General features: G+C 42.8%; 1 protein-coding gene across 1 annotated transcript in view; it reads left to right on the forward strand.

The window, feature by feature from the left end:
* The first annotated feature begins 11,432 nt into the window (after positions 1–11,432).
* LOC146822729 (NFX1-type zinc finger-containing protein 1-like) overlaps positions 11,433–20,710 on the forward strand; it is an 892,774-nt gene continuing 883,496 nt past the window's right edge. Inside the window, exons 1-2 of the mRNA XM_085606285.1 lie at positions 11,433–11,801; positions 12,658–12,736. Coding sequence (XP_085462411.1) covers positions 11,433–11,801; positions 12,658–12,736 — 448 coding nt within the window. The remainder of the gene's footprint in view (positions 11,802–12,657; positions 12,737–20,710) is intronic.

Here is a 20,710-nt window from a genome sequence, read left to right on the forward strand (position 1 = left end):
ATAACATGTGCCATACCAATGGTCAGGCAACCTGTAATAAGCTTTGTTCCCACACACATAGTACACTCCTGGAAAAATAGTATCTTCTCCACCTCTGAAACCCCAACCAGTCGCAACGAAGTATGTATCATGGCACTCACTAGTTCCCACAAAATATGTATCATATTGGGATTTCCTTCTGGTAATGCATAGTTTACCTTTCTGCGGTGCATCCAAAGCTAAAGTTGGACTAACCCCATTCCTCAACTCCTTTCCCATTTCAATGTCCCAAATTGTCTCACTCATTTCATATTTTCCCGCTTTCTCCTGCATGTTCACTCTCCTTTCCTCTACCATATCCAGGAAAGCTTTCTCCTCTTCTTTCAAACTGCAAGTTAAATTATTCTTAAAAATGTAATCTAATGTTAGTCCTTTTTCTTCAATAAAAATCTCACCAAAAGTGTTAGCTTCTTTAGCTGGATTCAGCTCTTTGTTCATTGGCAAGTGCCCAAAAATACTATCTCTGTTAGACATCTTATAATCTACTTTCCCTAACAAATAAAATACACTACTTAAAATACTACAAGAAATACCATATGTAGCTGGTAAATGGTGATAAGTAACACCTTCCGAAACAGATGCAGGTAATTGCATGCAGACATAGCAATCCCTCACTTCCATTGTTTTCACATATTCATATAACAGTTTAGAAAAAACATTACTAGAAAAATTGTTAATTGACCTATATTTGTGTATGTAACTACCCCCTTTGATTGGGACTATTTTCTGTGAATTCTTGTCTATATTAGTCATGTCTTCGTCCATCCCAAATTCAACCTTAAAAGTAACTAATAAAACTAAAACACCCCATAGAAGCATTAATATTCCAGTACAACAGGAGCACATCCTGCACCACCTTTTAAGGAAGGCACATCTATTTGGGTTATTCTCTATGTTAGCCATTCTGCTTTAACTTCTACTCCACTACAGTAATTAGAACTTTTCAAATCTCCCACGTTTGTTCCAAACTCTTCAGCTTTCTTCAAAGATCTTTCTGTTCACTTAGTCCAAGTGAATCCTTTTTCACTCAGTTTGGATGCTCATCATCTTTCACTCCAGTTTCTTCAACATCAAATTGTATCAGATCTCCAACACTTGATTCTTCAGTGTCTGATTCTTCTCTGATGTCGGTCAAGAATACTTTCAGAATTTCACCAGTTTCTTCCTCAACCACTTTTCTCAAGACCACTTCCGGATTATCTTGAATCACTGTTTCTTCTCCTCCTTCTTCAGACAGTGTCACATAAGACCATTCCGGTGATCTGTACTTTTGGTTGGGTCTTTTAACTCTTTTTATTTCCACTGGTTCTTTTGTTCTTTTTGATTCTCCTTCTTCAGCCTTTGAAGTTTGACTGGATACCTCATTCACTTGTTCAGCTTCCGATGTATTTGCTCTTATTATCCTGTATCTCAGTCTCTTCACTCTGTTGTTAGGCCAACGATCTCCTTTCACAACCTTTTTCGGTTTTACTTCTTTGACACTTTTTCCTCCAATTGAAGTTCTCTTTCTCAGAACTCGACCTTCTGTTTGTTCATTCTCATCATCCGATTCTGTTTCAATTGCCTTTTGCTTTCGTTTCTTAGCAGTTTTCTTTTCTTGCACAGATTCTTTCACCACTGTTTGAGACTTCCCTACTTCTGTCCCTCCTCGGGTCTCCGACACGCAATCTTCTTGCTGTCTATTTGTCCCTTTACCTAGCTCCTCATCAATGTTCCCTACACCTCCTCGGGGGTCTTCCGCAATCTGTCCCTCTCTATCTTCTTCTGACCCTGTTTCTTCAAGAATAATCTCAAGTGGTTCTTCAATCTCTTCCTCCTCTTCTGATTCAGGAGTAGTTTCTATGTGCTTTCTCTTTTCTTTTCTTTTTCCTCCACTGCTACTCGAAACCTCAGGCTCTTTCACAGAATCAGAATCTGATCTTCCTTCTGATACTCGCAGTGAATCTCTTGAAGCTTTCTCTGCTTCTTTTCTCACTGATTCTGTATCTACAGGATCTTCTTCATCACTGGAATCTGACTCTTCATAATACTCTTCACCAGTTCCCTCTCTCGGACTTGGAATTCTCAGAGTATGACTTGCATGTATCCAGTGTCTCACTCCAGCACACTTTACTGCAGTCGTTGTAGTCAGAATAACTTGTCTTGGCCTTCCCCACCTTGGAACCAAGCAATTTCTTCTTCTGTGCACCTTAATCCTCACCCAGTCTCCTGGACTTAGATCATGGGCTTGCTTCTTCTCAAGTGTGGTAGCTTCTTCTCCAACCTGGTGAAACACAGAATGAACTGCGTCAGCCAGGCCTTTACAGTAATCCAAAATCATGTCATCAGTTATTGCCATCAATTTATTCACAGGTACAAATGCATGGCGCATTGCACGTCCCATAATGATTTCATGTGGACTCAAACCTGTAGTTCTGTCTGGAGTAGATCTCATAGTCATCAAGACTAGAGGCAGAACATCTGGCCATTTCATGCCAGTGGCTAAGCACATCTTCCCAATTCTATTCTTGATTGTGCCATTAATCTGCTCAACCACACCAGAAGCCTCTGGTCGGTATGCACAATGTAGCTTCTGTTGTATTTTTAATGCTTCACAAATTAAACCAATGAGTTCATTTTGAAAGTGACTACCTCTGTCAGATTCAACTGTGACTGGAAACCCGAACCTAGGAATCAACTCCCTCAACAGTAATTTTGCCACTGTTAATCCATCATTCCTCCTTGTCGGATAGGCCTCCACCCACCTTGAAAACAAGCAGACTACTACTAAGACATACCTTAGTCTGTTCACTTGGGGCATTTCAATGAAATCAATTTGCATTCTTGTGAAAGGACCTCCTTCTCTGCCAATTGTCCCCAGACTCACCACTGTCTTTTTCCCAGTGTTAAATTGCTGACAAATTAAACACCTTTGACAGATGCTCTCCGCAATTGCTCTAAACTTTGCATTGTACCAGGTTTGTTTGAAGGACCTAATCATCGCATCCCTCCCCAGATGTCCCTGGCCATGATACATCCTTGCCATTGACGACAAAATTGAGTTTGGCATCACTGGTCTGCCATCTCTGTAGACCCAAACATGGTCTGTTTCTCTTGGAGCACATCCTGCCTTAACCCAATCTTGTTTTTCCTCTTCTCCTGCCTCATCTTGTAACTGTTTCACTTCTTCCCATGTTTCTAAGACATTAGTAAACATCACAGAAAGAAAAGACATTTCCTCCATCCTGTCCCTGTTAATTGATTGATTCGTTTTGGCGCAATACTGCGCCACATCGTTAGCATATCTGTTGCCAACAGTGATAAAATCTTCTCCTGAAACATGTGCTGCACATTTTACAACTGCTAACTCCTTAGGCTGCTGTATCGCCTCAAGCAATTTTCCAATCAGTTCAGCATTCTTTATTGGAGTTCCACTCGATGTCAAGAAACCTCTCTGTAGCCACAATTGGCCGAAATCATGCACCACTCCAAATCCATACTGACTATCAGTCAACACAGTTGTTCTCAAATCTTTCCCAATCTCACAAGCTCTTGTCAATGCCACCAATTCAGCAACTTGCGCAGATTTCACTCCTTTCAATGGTGATGCTTCCATAACCTCTGAAACCTTGCACACTGCATATGCTGCACATAGCACACCATTATCATTTCTCAGGCATGATCCATCTACAAACAGCACATGATCATTCTCAGGCAAAGGAACATCCTTGATGTCTGGTCTTGGTTTCGTACAATATTCCAGCACATCCAAACAATCATGATCATCTTCCATTCTTATACCCACATTCTCAATGTCTGGCAAAAGTGTCGCTGGATTCACATTTGTACATCTTTCAAGAGTCACATTTGATGCTCCCAAAATCACTTTCTCATACTTAGTCAGCCTACTGTTTGACATATGCTGAGTTCTGCTTCTTGTCAAGAGAATTGCCACATTGTGAGGTACGAATACCCTTACAGGATACCCCATTATGATCCCCTCACTCTGTTCCAGGCTTCTGCATGTTGCAGCCACAGATTTTAAACAACCTGGTAAACCCACAGCTACAGGGTCAAGTGTCGATGAGAAATATGCAATAGGCCTTCTTAATTGCCCATGTTTCTGGATTAACACTGAAAGTGCACATCCATTTCTCTCACTGCAGTATAGTTCAAACTCTTTTTCATAGTCTGGCATACCCAGAGCTGGAGCTTCACACATTTTTGTTTTAAGCTCTTCAAATGCTGCCAATTGTTCTGCATCTAGATCCAATGGATCTGTCATGTCACATTTTGTCAATTTAATCAATGGCTTTGCTATCAGGGAAAAATTAATTATCCACTGACGACAATATCCCACCATACCCAGGAACATTCTCACTTCTCTCTGAGTTTTTGGAGCTTTCATTTCTCTGATTATTTTAATCCTGTCAGTAGTCACTTTTCTCAGACCTTTCTCAATATTATGTCCAAGATAATGCACCTCTTTTTTACAAAACTGCAATTTGGCTGGGGATACCTTTAACCCTCCGTCTGCCAGATGATTCAGTAAAGCTATGGTATCCACTTCACAAGCTTCACGTGTCTTTGATGCCACAAGCAGGTCATCAATGTATTGTACTAGCACTGAGCTTTCAGGCATGATCAAACTTTCCAACGATCTTTTCAATAACTGATTGAATATCGAAGGACTCTCCGTATACCCCTGTGGGATACGACACCATGCTAAAATACGCTGGCCAAACCTAAATGCAAAAATCGGCTGGCTGTCATGATGCAATGGAATTGAAAAGAATGCATGACATAAATCAATCACTGTGTACCACTCAGCATCATGTGGAATTTGATACAGAATCACTGATGGATTTGGCACGATGGGACAACATGCCACCACAATCTGATTAACCTTTCTCAGGTCCTGTACGATCCTGAACTTACCATTAGGCTTTTTCAGTCCCATTATCGGTGAATTACACGGACTACTCAATAATTCTCTCAGGACTCCTTGCTGAATCATTTTCTCAATTATTGGAGTTATCCCTTCAATTATTTCTGGCGTCATTTTATACTGAGGAATGTTAGGATATGCAATTCCCTCTTTCACAGCAATTTTTACTGGATCTACATTATTCATCAATCCCACATCCTCTCCTGTAAAATCCCAAACTGCTCTTTTCACTGTGTCTCTCAGCGCTTGAGGTAAATCCTCCGGATTGAACACTGGAAATGTACCAATTAACTCACTTTCTCTAGTTTCTAAAGTCATTTGATAGAAAGCATCATCATCTGGTGTCTCAAAAGCTATTCCATCTGGTGTACAGAAAATTGTGCAGTTCATCTTACACAATAGGTCCCTACCTAACAGGTTCACTGGACTTGTGTCACAGACTATAAATCTGTGCATATCTGAGAATTTCCCTATCTGTACTTTCACTGGTTCAGTAAGACGTGTTCTGATCTGTGTATTGGCTACACCAACTACTTGGATTACTTCATCCGAGAGAGGAATATTTCTAACATCTGTTGACCTGACAGTTGATCTTGTTGCACCTGTGTCTACTAAAAAAGTAACACCTTCTTCATTTATTTTCCCATCAACAAATGGTCCTGCCTGGTCTATTTCTAGAGTTGCACCAAGTATGCACTCTTCTTCCTCTCCTCGGCACCGTCAGTAATCACCTTCAGACTCACTCCCTTCACTCTTTAACAAGTACTGCTGTACCTTGTTAGTACGTCTTTGTTTGTTTACCTGCTCATCATTGAAGAATCCCGAATCCTGACTGTACTTTTGTACCCCTCTATTCTGCGGTAAAGGTGGTTTTGGCTCTTGACTCTGCTGCTGTCTCACAACTTTCTGCTGTTGTTGTTGTTGCTGCTGGTTATTCCCTTCATTCTGCACCTGTTGATTCAATAATTTACCCTCATTTAATGGTGGATTAGGACATTCCGATCTCCAGTGTCCCAGTTGGCCACAGTTGTGACATGGGAACTTCTTCTTCGCTTCTTCAAGACTTCCCCTTCCCTTTCCTGTAAATCTCGGTCTATTCCCTGTATTATTTCCTGGATTATTTGCCTGTTCCACCAACTGTGCTTCCTGTCTCTCTGCAACTTTCACCTGTGCCCACATTGCTTTTTCCTTCAGCTTTCTTTGCTTTGCTTCAATTTCATCACTGAAATATTTTGCATGTCTCAGAATCTCATCCACTTTCTTACTCTGCCAATCCACTGTGTTTTCACGAATTCTCTCACCAATTTCAGGTCTAAGACCATATACAAATCTGTACACAAAATGGCTCAGATCCTTGTCTCCCAGGTGTTCATCTCCACTGAATTGTTTAAAAGCCAGTATCAGCCTTTCATAAAAAGCATGAACTGATTCCTTTGGTTCCTGTTGTGTTCGATCTATCTTAACCCAGTCTGTCTCTTTTGGAGGAACTTTACTTTTCAGGTATACCATCACCTGATCATATTTCCTCATCACTTCTGGATCTGGTGCCCCTGTTCTCGGATCTCTTGGATATTCCTCACTAGGCCAACTCACAACTATTTTACACTCAGTCCACAAATCTCCTGGAACAATTATATCAAACAAACTATTCAGGTCAACCCACAGCACTTTTGACAATTTCACAAACCTGTCTACCTGCCTATACCACTCGACGGGCTTTTCTCTCAATCGAGGGAAATCATTTGTAAATGATAAAATATCCTGTCTGGTCCATGGAACATGTACATATCCTCCTCCAGGTATTTCTCTCATAGGAAACTGTTCCACTGGTTTCTCTTTTTCTCTCACTGGAAATGCTGAATAAGTTGTTCTATCTTCACATTCCTCTCTCTTTTTATACCACCTATCCTTCCACTTTTCTACATCACCCCATCTACGCAATAATGCCACCATTTCTTTAATCTGTCCTGTTCTACCAGAATTATTCAAATTTTCTATATCTTTTTCTGTGAAATCCATCCTGTACGTTTTCTGCAAAGCTTTTACTTTATCAATATCAATTCCCTGTTCATTTGCTATCGCTCTCAGTCTATCATGTGTATTTCTCGCTCTCCATGTTATGCTTTTGCACATATACAATAATTCACCATCATGGTGACTTTTCAAAATTTCTGTCGGAATTGTTCCTGTCACTAGTTCTTCTAATTCTACACGTAATTTACCCACATCAACAATTGGTGGATCTTTGTCTTTTTTCTGAAGAACTTTCATCCAGTCGTTTAAGTCTTTTACTGTTATTTCTGTTGTCTGTCTCACTGGAACCCCTTTTCTTTGTGGTTCTAAAATTGGCATTCCTGAACTACTGGAATCACTAACTTCCATTAATTCGCTATCTGTGTCATGTCTTGTTTGTCTCAGGTCATTTTTCCCTGTTCTTTTACCTGATTCTCCTGAAGGACCAGCTATATTACCTGGAAAATATGGAACTACCAGCCCATTTTCACCTGCTCTTTGTCCGTCAATCATAGGAATTATCGGACCTATAGTAACTGGTACTGTCACAGCTTCCATGTTCATCGTCAACTCTCTAATCTTTTCAGTCAGTTCTGTTGTCGTCTTTGCTAATTGTCTGGCATTTCTGGCATTTTCCTCTCTAAGAGAACTATCACTTACTGATTCAGGTGTCATTCTTTCTTTCTCAACTGTATCTTTTATCGGAGAAACCACTGGTGTACGCTCTTCCGATTCTGATCTATATGGAGGTGGTCTCTTGTACATCATGTCATTTAAAACCTCATCTTCATACTCTCCATACCTTCTCCTTTCTGTCTCAGAAACCCTTTCTTCTGAAGGAGCTGAAGCTTCAACTGTTCTCATAGGATATAATCCTTCTGTCATACAAGCATCTCGCCACCTTTTCATTCTTTCCTGATGTGTCTCACTATCATGTCTCCTCCCAAACATGTACCTGTAGTACCCTCTGGACCTGTGTTTTTCTCTGTCATGAACTTCCTCCTCCCATTCCACTAAAGCCTCGAACTGTGTAGGTCTCGGCTTCGGGTCTAAGCATAACATTTTTTCCCGTAAATTTCTCAACACAGCCATATTAAATGAACCATGTTCCGGGAATGCTAGAACACCATCTTCTTTAGTATACCTAACCCAATTCTGTAACCATACACAGGTATGTAATCCATATTTCGCAACCATGAAGGATGCAGGTGTTTTCGCTGGAGGTAGCAACTCACCCTCTCTTGTTTTAACCTCTTTATCCTTACTAAACCATTTCTTAACCTTTCCAAAGAACGTCTTTTTCTTTTTCTCCTCTTGATAATACATTTTAGCTAACTCCTATTAAACTCTCTGCTTTTAAAGGTTTGCAAACCTAATTTCTGTTAACGCACCAGTCCTGGGACGTCTACGTCACTAAGCAGCTCTTCCAATCCTTGCGCGACTCACACTAACGCACCAATCCTAGCGCGAACCCTTCTCTCAGTCACTATCCAATCAGTGCGCGAACCTCCTGACGTCAGCAGCCGCTGCAGTCTCTGTCTCCTGTCTCTGTCACTTGTCTACCCCTCCTTTACAAAAACTCTCAGTAGACTTCGTATGTCAAAATTTTACAAAATCTGTTAGTCACCACACTAAAACATTTCCATTGTCTGCTTCGCTAACCACAGAATAGTAAAAGAATCTATTTCTCAAGAGTCAACAACTTTACATACATCTCATAACTGTTTCCTCTAGGACGTATCCAAAAGAGTCTTACAATCAATAAATGTATATGCATTCACGCACAATCATACGAGAGAGGAAAAATAGTACATACACACAGAATCCTGCTTTTTGAGAACAGCGCACAATCTGCCTTTGCACAGAATTATAACTCACAATAACTAAGCAGCTTACCTCTGCCCAGTTCTGCAAACAAGCTCAGAGAATACCTATTACTCCTCCCGCAATAAGCTTTAACGGCAATCCTTACGGATCCCTGGGACTTAAGACCAGAGTTTCACAGAAAACCTTCACTACGATACACACTCCTTATATACCAGAAATTTCTAATAGTAACATACAATGTCACTGATTCCGAACCCAGACAATGAATGAACGCGCAACTTCTATTGTCACACGTAATTCCTTACAATCCCGTCTTTCCCGAGAGCAGCATATACACCTTCCTCTGCCCTACTACGGAATTGCTTCCAGCTTCCAAGTTCCAGAAGCACTACATTTAACTCAACATTACGACTCCAACATTTAGTATTAGTACATATACCAAAACATCAAAATAAATCAACAATCAATAAGCTAGTTTACAACCAATCTTATCTTATCTTATCAGATCAAGACAACCATCTAAAACCATCCTCTGCTACCAGAGAATCTGATACAGATCTGGGTGATAAAAATATGCTCACTACCACGGATAGAGTAATCTTTACAGTTACACGCACATACATTCATCATACACTAGGGCCCATTTCACTTACATATGTTCCGATACTCTACCAGCAGCAAACCTGTGGAAAGAAAACTCCTAAACACCCTGCATCTGTATCTAGGCGATAGGACCAGTTTTAGTGGCTGTCCAACATAATATAAACAATCTATAAACAATAATCAATAATAATTCAATAAACCACAAGGAAAGAAACAACCAACACCATGTTCAAAAGTTATATTGCTTTATCTAAAATTAGTCAGAATAAAATCAGAATAAATCATTTCTCATAGTTACCTATTCTAACTAGTGTCAGAACGGGTCAGGACCAGTCTCTTGAAAAGTCTTTTCAGGATAAAGTCCTCAGCATCGGTCATCTGCAACGCAAGTTCACGCAGCAAGGCGACGAAAGAAAGAGTGGGGAGAGCCCTCCCTAAGCTAACATTTTATAATGTAAAATACAATGAAAACCCACATGAATTAATTGTATCACTGAGCGGAACGAGAAGGAAGGGATGTAATTCTGCAACATCCTGAAATCTCCGCTCAAGAAAAGTCATAATACGAAAAGAAATCAAGACTTGAAACATTTAAAGTTCTCTTCCTCGGCAAACAAGCTTTTGCACAAAGTTCTTTCTGAAACTCCATTGTTCACCAAGGACGAACATTTCTTTTGGAGATCCTCCAAGCTTGCTGATGTCCTCCCGGAAATTTCCTTATAAGGACTGCCGACAGTTTTTCTGTTAGCTGAGCACCAGCAGGGGTCTCCCTTGATACACCAAACTTTTCTACGCCTGAACCACAGCTCAGCCAGGCTTCAAATTATTCTCGGTTATTTTCATAAAGGCCTCCATAGGCCACAATAGACCATCTTTAATTAAAGAGACAAAATAAAGATTACTACATCATAATGATTAGACAGTGTTAACCCCACTAATACCCTTATGTGTATGCATTTATCTAGCTTCGCGACATACAGAGCATTAATTCAGACAGCGTTTTGTGCTCAAAATAAATAGCACACAGCAACATTTAAACATGGAAAACTTGCACGTTATTTGTAAATACAAATACAGCACACACACGCTAACCCTTGTGTAACCTTCTCTTGTGTTAAAACAAACAGGTTGATTAATAGAACACACTTGCACAAGACAAATAATTAATTGTTAATTATTAATAATTAATAAGACGCATAGACATGCCAGAGCTTCAAAAGCCCCAGAATTTTCTAATAGAAAACTCTGCTCCAGCACAACTCGCCCACGGAGGGCACCAAGGGGTGGAAAAGATGAAGGCCCGCATGCGGGAAAAGGTTTGGTTCCCGGGCATGGATGTCCGCGTCGACGAGACTGTCTGGAGGTGCCCCTCCTGTCAAGTGACGAGTGGCCTTGAGAGGCCTGCACCTATCCACACTGAAGAGCACGGTAAAAGCCCCTGGGAGAGACTAAATGTGGACTTTGGGAGCTTCCCGGACGGCCGAGTCACCCTAGCCTTGATTGACAGCTATTCCAAGTACCCCATCGTGGAGGTTGTCAACTCAACGGCCTTCTCGCATGTTGGCCCAGCACTGGAGAAGATATTCGCCATGTTCGGATGTCCAGAGGAACTCAAGAGTGACAACGGGCCCCCGTTCCAAGAACATGAATTCCGAGAGTTCCTACAACACCACTGCATCTGACACAGACGCATCACCCCGCAGTGGCCCCAAGCCAACGGCGAAATCAAACGTTTTATGAGGACCATCAATAAAGCTTTTCGCATTGCAGTAGCTGAGCACACCGACCCGGAACAGCACCTACAGAAGTTCCTGCGGGAAAACCGGAGCACCCCTCAGAGCTCCACGCACCAAGCACCTTGGGCACTAATGTTCAATGGCACCCGCAGGCATGGCCTCCCTACCGCCCCGGGGTAGACAACCCCTCCCTTTGATGAAGAAGGCGCCCTCAGGAGAAAGGAGAAGCGTAACAGCACCGCCAGCCGAGCCAGAAGAGCCGTGTCTCGTCAACTGTATCCGTTATCATGAGGGACCGGATTCCCGGAGGGAAATTCCGGACTCGCTATGAACCTGGGTACTGGACAGTGATCGACGTGAAGGGAACCATGGTGACAGTCGACAAAGAAGGGGAGACTGTGACTCGTAACATCTCATGGTTCAAGCACGTTATCAACCCCAGCCACTGTACCGAAGCGACCAACGACCCCGAAGAACCAGGGGCTAGCCAAGCGGAATCCAGAGAAGCAGAAGACCGCCATCCTGAAGAGCCTACAGAAACACCTCCCTCACCCATGGTACCAACCCTGGACCCCAGCTCCAGCCGTGGCCAGCCCATGTATGCTCTGAGAGACAATCCCCAGCCGAGCACTCGCCTGATGGACCTTTCCTGCCGAGTGAGTGAGTTGTGAGACTTATGGGGAACAGTCAAGGACTGAGTTGGGATGGGATGTGACTGTTAGCGGTCTACTTTGTTGCCGGCGTCCGTGCCGGAAATGTCCTACCCCTGCGCACACGTTGGAAGGCGGAGTGCGTAGTTAAATAAAGGTGGGCGGACATGGAGTAGGCGTGCTGTTATTGGCAGCAGCGTAGACGCATATGGCGCACACTCCTGCCAGCTGTAAGGCCTGATATATAACAAGTACCAAAGGATTAGTGGTGGGACAGAGTGTAGCCGATTGCTCATGCATCCACCAACTTCCGTGTCTTAGCCATGCCCCCCAGGCATGTGCACTTTCAAACGCAAATTAATATAAAATGTCAGTACATTAGACTCATATTACATGTGGCATACAGTTAAATCTTGAATATGGGTGTATGACTAAGAACTATTTTTTAATGGAATTATGAAACATTTGTGCACACCTTACATAAAGCAAATTTGTTTCTAAAGTTAATACATTTATAATAGTTGAGGATGGTTGATTCATCAAGTCTTCAAATAATAAAATCATTTAATATGGTTAAGGCACGTATGAATAATGATGTCAAATGCAACACTTTAGTTAGGCCACACAGGAAACCTGCTAAGTGCATGTCCATGCTATGCTAATGCGACTGTAGGGGTGGTGCCAAAGTTACCCTGCTCCAGTGTAAACATAGGTCGAGGGCGGATTGGCGGAATTTTTCCATCAGAGAAACGAAACCGTCGCGCGCTGCTCACTCTGTCTCGTTTCACGCGGAATCGAAACTGGCTTCAGGCCGGTGCGCTGCGTGATGTAGGCTCTGTCCCTCCCTCACTCCTGACCGCTCCTTCGGAAGCAGCCGGGCGGGCAGGCTCGAGACTCGGGAGCGGAGGGCTGGCAGAGGAAGGTGCGAAGTCCATTCCGGGGTAGGTGAGTCCCTGACGAGCGCATGGGAAATGTTTTAATCTAATCTAATCTAATCTAATCATACAATAGTGGAACCGGGCAGCCTGGATTGGAAGGAAGCCCCGCAAGGCTTTCATGGTACATAAAATGAGATGGCACTTCCCAGCCATTTATATTGATGGGGATTGCGCGTCGTCTGCTGCACATGAAGTTATAAATTGGGGTCCTATTTGTAATGCCGCGAGTTTATTTGTGAAATATTACTGCACAAATTGGAGTAGAAAATTAATCTCGTCTGTTGCACAAAAAGTTATATTTTTGACCCTATTTGTAACACCATGAGTTTATTTGTGAAATATAAAGTAGAACAGTAATCTTGGCCGAATTTCAACGAGATATTCACCTCATCAGCTTTGAATAGGTAGGGGCATATTATCAAGAAATGGCGTTAAAAATATCGCCGATTTAGCGGCAGAAAACTGCCGCTAAATCGGCGTTAATGGGCTTGATAATATGCCGCAGAGAATTCCCATAGAAGCCCATGATGACACCAGAACATGGGCTTCTATGGGAATTCTCAAGAGCATATTATCAAGCCCATTATCACCGCTTTAGCGGCAGTTATCTGCCGCTAAAGCGGCGACAATTTTAACGCCGTGCTTGATAATATGCCCCAAAGTCTGGCCTCCTCCTACTTCCTTCTTTATGCCCGTGGTTTGCAAACACTTTTTGTCTATCCACTGATTTTCATACTTGCAACCTGTTGACTAAAACTAAAGTTAAGTCAGACTTTTAAGAGCGCGATCCCGTTAAGGTGAATGGAGAATGAAGAACATTTTGATGATATAGGTGTGAAAAGACGGCGTCCCCATTGAAGTTCATTGAGGCACTAAATGAAGAGGGTGAGAATAAGTAACAAGCATTTGCAATGCATTAGGTCTCGCATTTACGCGAGTTTGAGCTATTGACATTGCAAATAACAATGCCTATTGGCATTGTCATTTACAATGTCAATAGCTTTAACTCGTGTAACTGCGAGACCTATTGCATTGCAAATGCTTGTTCTCTAATGCAGCCCTGCCGCTAATCAAGGTGTCGGTGCAATTCCTTGCGAACTTACCCCTGGTTGTTTTTACTGCGACACGTACAAAAGTGTGAAATGAAATAATATATGAGTCTGGGTCTAAATGTGGGTTATTGGCTCCGAGTGACAATAAACAAATGAAGTACAGGAAAGACGGGGAGGCGAAACCACTGAAGAAATATACAAAGGCATGTAATGTACATTTGGAAGTACACTTTTAGTAAACCAACCAGCTACCATATTCCTCATTTTGTTCTGTACTTAAATGAAGGAGCATGGTCCCAACGCTTCTATTGGTTAAGTTGCATTGTAAGACAGCACCTTAATTTGTGGCGGTGCTGCGAAAGCGTTGCATTTTGACCCGGGCGAGTTATCCTAAATTTAATTGAATGAAGGTGGGGATGAGGGGTCGACTGTTAGAGCTGCATTTAGACAAATACCCAAAGATAGGGGCGTTAGGGTGCGCCCAGAGGATGAGCTTGTGGAAATCTGTGTCTGCTGCTGAGACGTGACCGGTGGGGCTTACATTTGGTCTCCTTGTTTTGATGCAAATGTAGGATCAGTGTCCAGAGTGTCTTAGACTTAAAGCTGCCTTTAATTTACGCATTTTACAGCTCCCATGAGGTGCGTGAGAGGAGCATTTTGACCGTGGTGATTGGAGTTAATAATCTCTTTATGTAGGTTTTGAGAGTCCGACCGGAAGAGCGGCGTTTCTAACACGATGCGGCTGTTGAAGTTGCATTATATTTGAAGGAGATCGTGCCGTTCGGAGGTGTGCATAAAGAGTGTTTCTAATCTACTGAGCTACATGTAATTAAAGTGAACATGTATTCCTTAGAGGGACGGAAGCTGCTTATGAGTTTGCTTTTGTTGAAGGGGCTTGACGGGAGACGCTTGAACCTGGCTGCATACTTTCTTCTGTACTGAAGCGGAGCAGCACGAGCGTTGCATTTTGAACCGGGTAAGTTCTTTTTATTAAAAATGAATGAAGCTGGGGAGTAGGGGCCGACCGTAGGAGCTGCATTTTGGGTAAAAACGGAAGGTAGGGGGTTGGGGTGCAGCCAGAGGATCAGCTTGTGTAAATGTGTGTGTGCTGCTGACACGTGACCGGCGGGGCTTGCATTTGCTCTCTTTGTTTTACGAAAAATGTCGGAGCAGTGTCCCGAGTGGCTTAGGCTCCAAGCTGCCTTGAAAGTACGCATTGTACAGCTTGCGGAGGTGCGTGAGCGGAGTATTTATAACGTGGTGATTGGAGTTAATAATAACTTTCGGTAGGTTTGGAGGGTCCGACTGGAAGCGCTGCGTTTTTAATACGATGCGGAGTGCTGAAGTTGCATTACATTGATCGAGAGTGAGATTTGAAGAGGAGGGAATATAAAACAAGCGCGCACTGAAGCTGACGGAGTGGGAGGGGGAGTGGGGGCGGGCACGCAGGCTGCCAAATGGTGCGATGAATCACGGCTAAAGTGAAAGCAAACAAGTGATTGCAGGACTCCAAATGGTGCGCGCGCCCGGACGGGTCACATGCACTGTAGTTGGAGGCCTGCAAAGCCACTGTTTGCACTTCCAAAACGCGCTTACTATAAGTCTCGCCAGAGCCAGCGCTAAAGCGCTGGTCAGGCGAGACCTAAAAATAGCGTACCATCTACTAAATGAGGGTGAGTTAATAGGTATAGACTCTCTTACCATAGGGCTTGTAAAGTAAAACTAGTGGGTTTCAGAGACGTTTTAAGGCACGGGCAAAATGGGCACTTGTCCAGGCCCTCCACCTTCGAAGGGGCCGCACTTATGTTATCCAGATCCATTTTTTAAAACAACAAGGGTATCCTTAAACAATTTGTTGACTGGTTCACAAGTGTAGACAGAGCATTCAGAGAGATTTTATGGCATTAGCAAAGTGGGGCCATCTGGAAGTATGGGGCTCCTTCTCAACCGTGTGACAGAGCTGGCTGGGTTGTGCTAACAGTCCTGCCCTGATAACCCCAAATTCTGCTCATCATTGATTGTTTAAATATCATTTTCATGTAGTTTTTTTGTAAGGGGGAGACTGGGGTGATATGTAGGAATCTGTACAGAAACTTTTCACAGACGTATTATTAATGGTCTTTAACCCTGTGCAATATCTTTAAAAAGTTCAGTTCCTATCAAAACAGAACCTCACTTATGAGATATGGGAAAGAGTCATAGAGATTATTTGTGATAACGTTAATTAGCACATTATTGAAAATACATATTGCTATACAGACTTCTTATATATGTATTGTAACTACAATTAGAGCATGGTCCTGTATGTGGCACATATTTATATGTTTTCTTGTATACTCACCTACATGTTAGCAAACTTCACCATTAATATGTTGACATACAGTCCCTCCTGTCGTGAGAGCTTCCTAAGCAAGAAATCTTTTTTGTGCATCTTTCTCTACATTCTACAAGTTTAATTTTTTGATAGTATATTCTCACAAACAAATTAGGCCTGATTCACAAAGGTAAACAAGCAGTTTTGTGTAAGTTTACGTTTGTTTGGAATTCACAAAACTGCCTCATAATCGTAAATTTACGAGTGCACAGGCGGGAAAAAAGTTGTTGGAGGGAAAGTGGACTTGTAAACGCTCAACAGATTATCGAATGAACACATCTATACATAGATTTACTTGTGCTAAAATGCAGTTCACAAATATTTTCTATGACAACAATTTCCTGGCCTACTTCTGTAAAATATTGGGTAAAGCTGTAACTCTGCACTAAAACAAGGGCATATGTCATGGGTGCACTTTTGTGACTTTATTTAGGAATTGGGCCCCTAATTAGGTCTTGAGCTAAGCAATACCTTTCGTTTTTATTAAAACAATGTCTCTCTCCCCTGATCTATAGACTTGCTTCACTTTGAGTCACAGCATTCTACATTTTTCACAAAGAGCATATGGGCACACAAAGTGGTTTTGTTCAGTGCCAGAGACTACTGCTGCAATGTGTGGTTTTTGATACCAAAAAATGTTATTGCTTTTTGCCAATGTTTGTTATAATGGCGAGGGCCTGGCAATTCCCACAACACTATACATTTTTACAAAACCCATATCAAAACAAGACATGCATTTACAAAACCGATAGGCTGACCACCAATGTCAGACCTATTGGCTTTGCCAATAATTTTTTATTTTCATGTTTTCCATAATCCTATTGAAACTGGTTGCACTAATTAGCCATTATGAATATTTTTGGGGAATACTAGCATGCATCAACCCATTTTAGTAGATGATGCTTGAAAGAAATGATACCTAAAATGTCACAGTAGTTTAGCAAACGTTTTTTTCCTAGTTGCATTTTTTATGACCATTTAATTTGAAAGTAAAGAATCTTGCTTTCAAGCTTCTGCAAATATTTGCATATAATTAGAGAGCATCCTGGGAGCATTATATGTAGCCTCATATTGTTAAACTTTGCAAACGTGTGTACACATTTTTGTACTGGTACCAAGGTCAGCAAGCAGTACAAGCTTATATTTCCTTAGAGCTCTCACCCTAATAATAAAAGCTTTGCATTACTGAACCATAAATACAAGTGTAGACAGCATTAATATAAGGACACAAATATTATGTTATCTGCAGACAATGCGCTTCCCAGATCCATAATGGGGTAAACTGGCAGCCAAAGGGTTTGTGCTGCAAGAGGTTGGCCTACTTGTCCCAAGGACAAAACAAGTATTGGCATAACCAATAGGTCTCGCCTTGGGGACCTTAAAAGTGTTTAGCCACGGAACGGATGTTGTTGCACCAAGGATATTGTGCTGCATAACTTAATACTTATAAGGTCCCAAAAGCGAGACCTATTGGCTATGCCAATGCTTGTTTACATAGTAACTATTGAGTATCAGCTACGTCCTACTCCCAAATAGACAGCTAGCATGTCAACCGACCAGAGAGAGAGTGTGAGATTTAGAGAGAGAGACACGTGAGGATGCAGGAAGTGGAAAGGACAACTCAGGATGAGACGAGATCAGGTGGGGGCGTGAGAATGAAAATGGGGAGTGCAGTAGTGGTCGAGGGAAGGAGGAGGGTGGGGGAAGGGGGTAGAGGGTCACACAGAGGAGTAAACGTCAAGGGGCAGGAAAACGCTATAGAAACGCTACATGCAATACACTGCAAGGTGGTGACCGAGACATACGAAGAGAAACTGGAGAGAGCGAGAGACGGCAGGGGGCCTGCACAGAGGCCGGTGTGGGTGGGAGTGCAGAGATGCAGGAGGGTATGAAGCAGATTTGTGGGGAGAGAGGTGGTGGGAGAAGGACACCCTGGCACAGAAACGGGGAGGAAGGCAGCGATGAGATGGTAGGAAATGCGGCATGCGAGAGATTCAGGGAGAGGTGAGAACAGGAGGAGATAGGTACAGGATACGGACTCGCTCTCTTTTTTCCCCATGTGCAACAAACATTGTGTCTGACAAAATACCGGTTTGCCTCAATATAATTATGTAAGCTGGGAGCAAAGCGCTCGTTCGTTTGCACCATTTCGCCCAAGTGTAAAATGTAGCCAATACGTGGCACTTCAGCAAACCCATTTTGTTTCCCTGTGTACTAGCCAAGAGGTAAAAATGGTGCGCATTCTAGTATTTGTCAAAGGCAGCCACAGCCCTGTCACCCCAGGGCAGGTCGAAGGAGCGCTAAGGATTCTGTTCAGGCAGGAAGCGCACAGAAAACGTACTGACTGAAATTTGGGTAAGTATTCATTCTTAGAAAGAAAGGTAATCAGTTTTCAACGGGAGGTGGGTGCTGGGGTCTGGCTTGTACCCAGCCGAGGTATAGCGAGTACAAACTAATCGGCATAGCAACGGCATCGTGCAGTATTCAGTCAGTCCTGAGAGAGTGCTGGGTCTTCCGTTTATGGAACAAGAGTGCTGTGTCTTGTGTCCAAGTAGATTAGGTGCCGACTGAATACTGATTAAGGGGTGGGGGAGTATGCGCGAGGGGTGAGAGAGAGACACGAGAAACTGAAGGGAGAGAAATAGAGCGAGCGTGCAGAGGGAGAGAGGGGAAAGGATTGGAAGAGGGGGAAAGAAAAAGTGTGAACACTTGGAGGAATGAAATATATGGAAAGGGGGACGGGGAGATACAGAGAGAAAGAGAAAGTAGAAGACAGCCGCAAGAAAGGACAAGCCCGGCAGGGAGTGGTGCGCGGGCGCTCGTGTTGCTGGTAGCTGCATGGAAGGAGCAAGCCCGGGAGTGGTGCGTGCGTGCGCAGTCTGCTCATTTTCAAGCACTGCACTCATGCTTGAGGCGTGCCCCTGCTCGCTCCCGCAAGGTGGATGCCGCCACAAGCACGAGTGTGTGCTTGAAAATGAGCAGAGCGAGGGCTAAAGGTCCTCATATGCAGCGCATGCGCGCTGCGTAGGCGAGACCTAAAAAGCATGAAAACATGTTGTCTTTGACCCCAAAAAATATGTCATGGGAGTCGGGCTATAGGAATTCCACACCCCATGTAGATACTTGAGCTTGTAAGGTAGATGTAACTCAAGAGTAGCCTTGCTGTTAGAAGTCTGGGAACCATATTTAGAGTTTGGAGGACGGTATACTCCATCACAAACGTGGCGAATATCTAATCTGCCATACTACAAGTGCCATAAGCTATAATGACCGTCTAATATGGCATATGAGGTATCCATTACATTTGTCTGCCAAACTCTAAATAAGGCACTATATCTGTAGTATATATGTAATTTGAGGGATGCTGTTGCTGTCACATACATATCTGAACACAAAAACAGAAACTGGGGGTCTAGTAACAAAACAGCACGAAAGTGATGAACAAGAAGGAGCCCAGGTGCACTAAGCCAAAACTAACCATGAGCAGAGCATGGATAACCATCAATGGTACTCACAAGTCGAGCAAATAGTGAGAGAAAGATGGCTCTCATGATCATTAATATCATTTGGTGATCCAACTATTGGCAGAGATATATCCCTTGATCATGGGGATTGTCTCGCGGGATTGAAGCTCTGTTGCTCAAGCTGGCTAGTAAATTTTGACCAGTAACACACCAGGTGTGAAGGATACGGAAAGGGGAAAATATCCTATGAAGTGCAGTGCAAGAAAAAGAATTAGTGAAAGCTAAAAAAGGTTATGTAGAAGGGATAGTTCTCAATATTCCAAACAATCTCCACACCTTGATTAAAAGGGTGTAACAAGGTTATAGCAGTGCTGGCAAGTAACTGCTATGTTAAGACCTTAACATAGCAGTTACTTGCACTGCACTTCATAGGATATTTTCCCCTTTCCGTATCCTTCACACCTGGTGTGTTGCTGGTCAAAATTTACTAGCCAGCTTGAGCAACAGAGCTTCAATCCCGCGAGACAATCCCCATGATCAAGGGATATATCTCTGCCAATAGTTGGATCACCAAATGATATTAATGATCATGAGAGCCATCTTTCTCTCACTATTTGCTCGACTTGCTGAGTACCATTGATGGTTATCCATGCTCTGCTCATGGTTAGTTTTGGCTTAGTGCACCTGGGCTCCTTCTTGTTCATCACTTTCGTGCTGTTTTGTTACTAGACCCCCAGTTTCTGTTTTTGTGTTCAGTTTAGTATTAGGGGATTGGAAATTGGGCAGGTCTATAAATATTGTTTTCCCTTAGACCCACTGTTCACCAGATTTATTGATGTCACATACATATCTGACAGAATTGCTGCCTGCTGCTTGAGTTTGTGAGACCTGTGTAGAGTGTGGGTTAAATCTGATGTTGACAGTCTGAGGTTGCACACTTGGTGCTGCTTTGAGAAACATATCAGAGGGCTTAATTTAAAAGGTGACCTAACCCCAAGGAGTTGATACCTGAGTCTGCAACCTTTGCATGTGTAACTTTAGGATAAGTTTCCTGTGTGAATCTTGAGCCTGTGGTAAGATCTGGGTA

This window comes from Triturus cristatus, chromosome 5_2 (genome assembly GCF_964204655.1).
Source record: "Triturus cristatus chromosome 5_2, aTriCri1.1, whole genome shotgun sequence".
Lineage (NCBI taxonomy): Eukaryota > Metazoa > Chordata > Amphibia > Caudata > Salamandridae > Triturus > Triturus cristatus.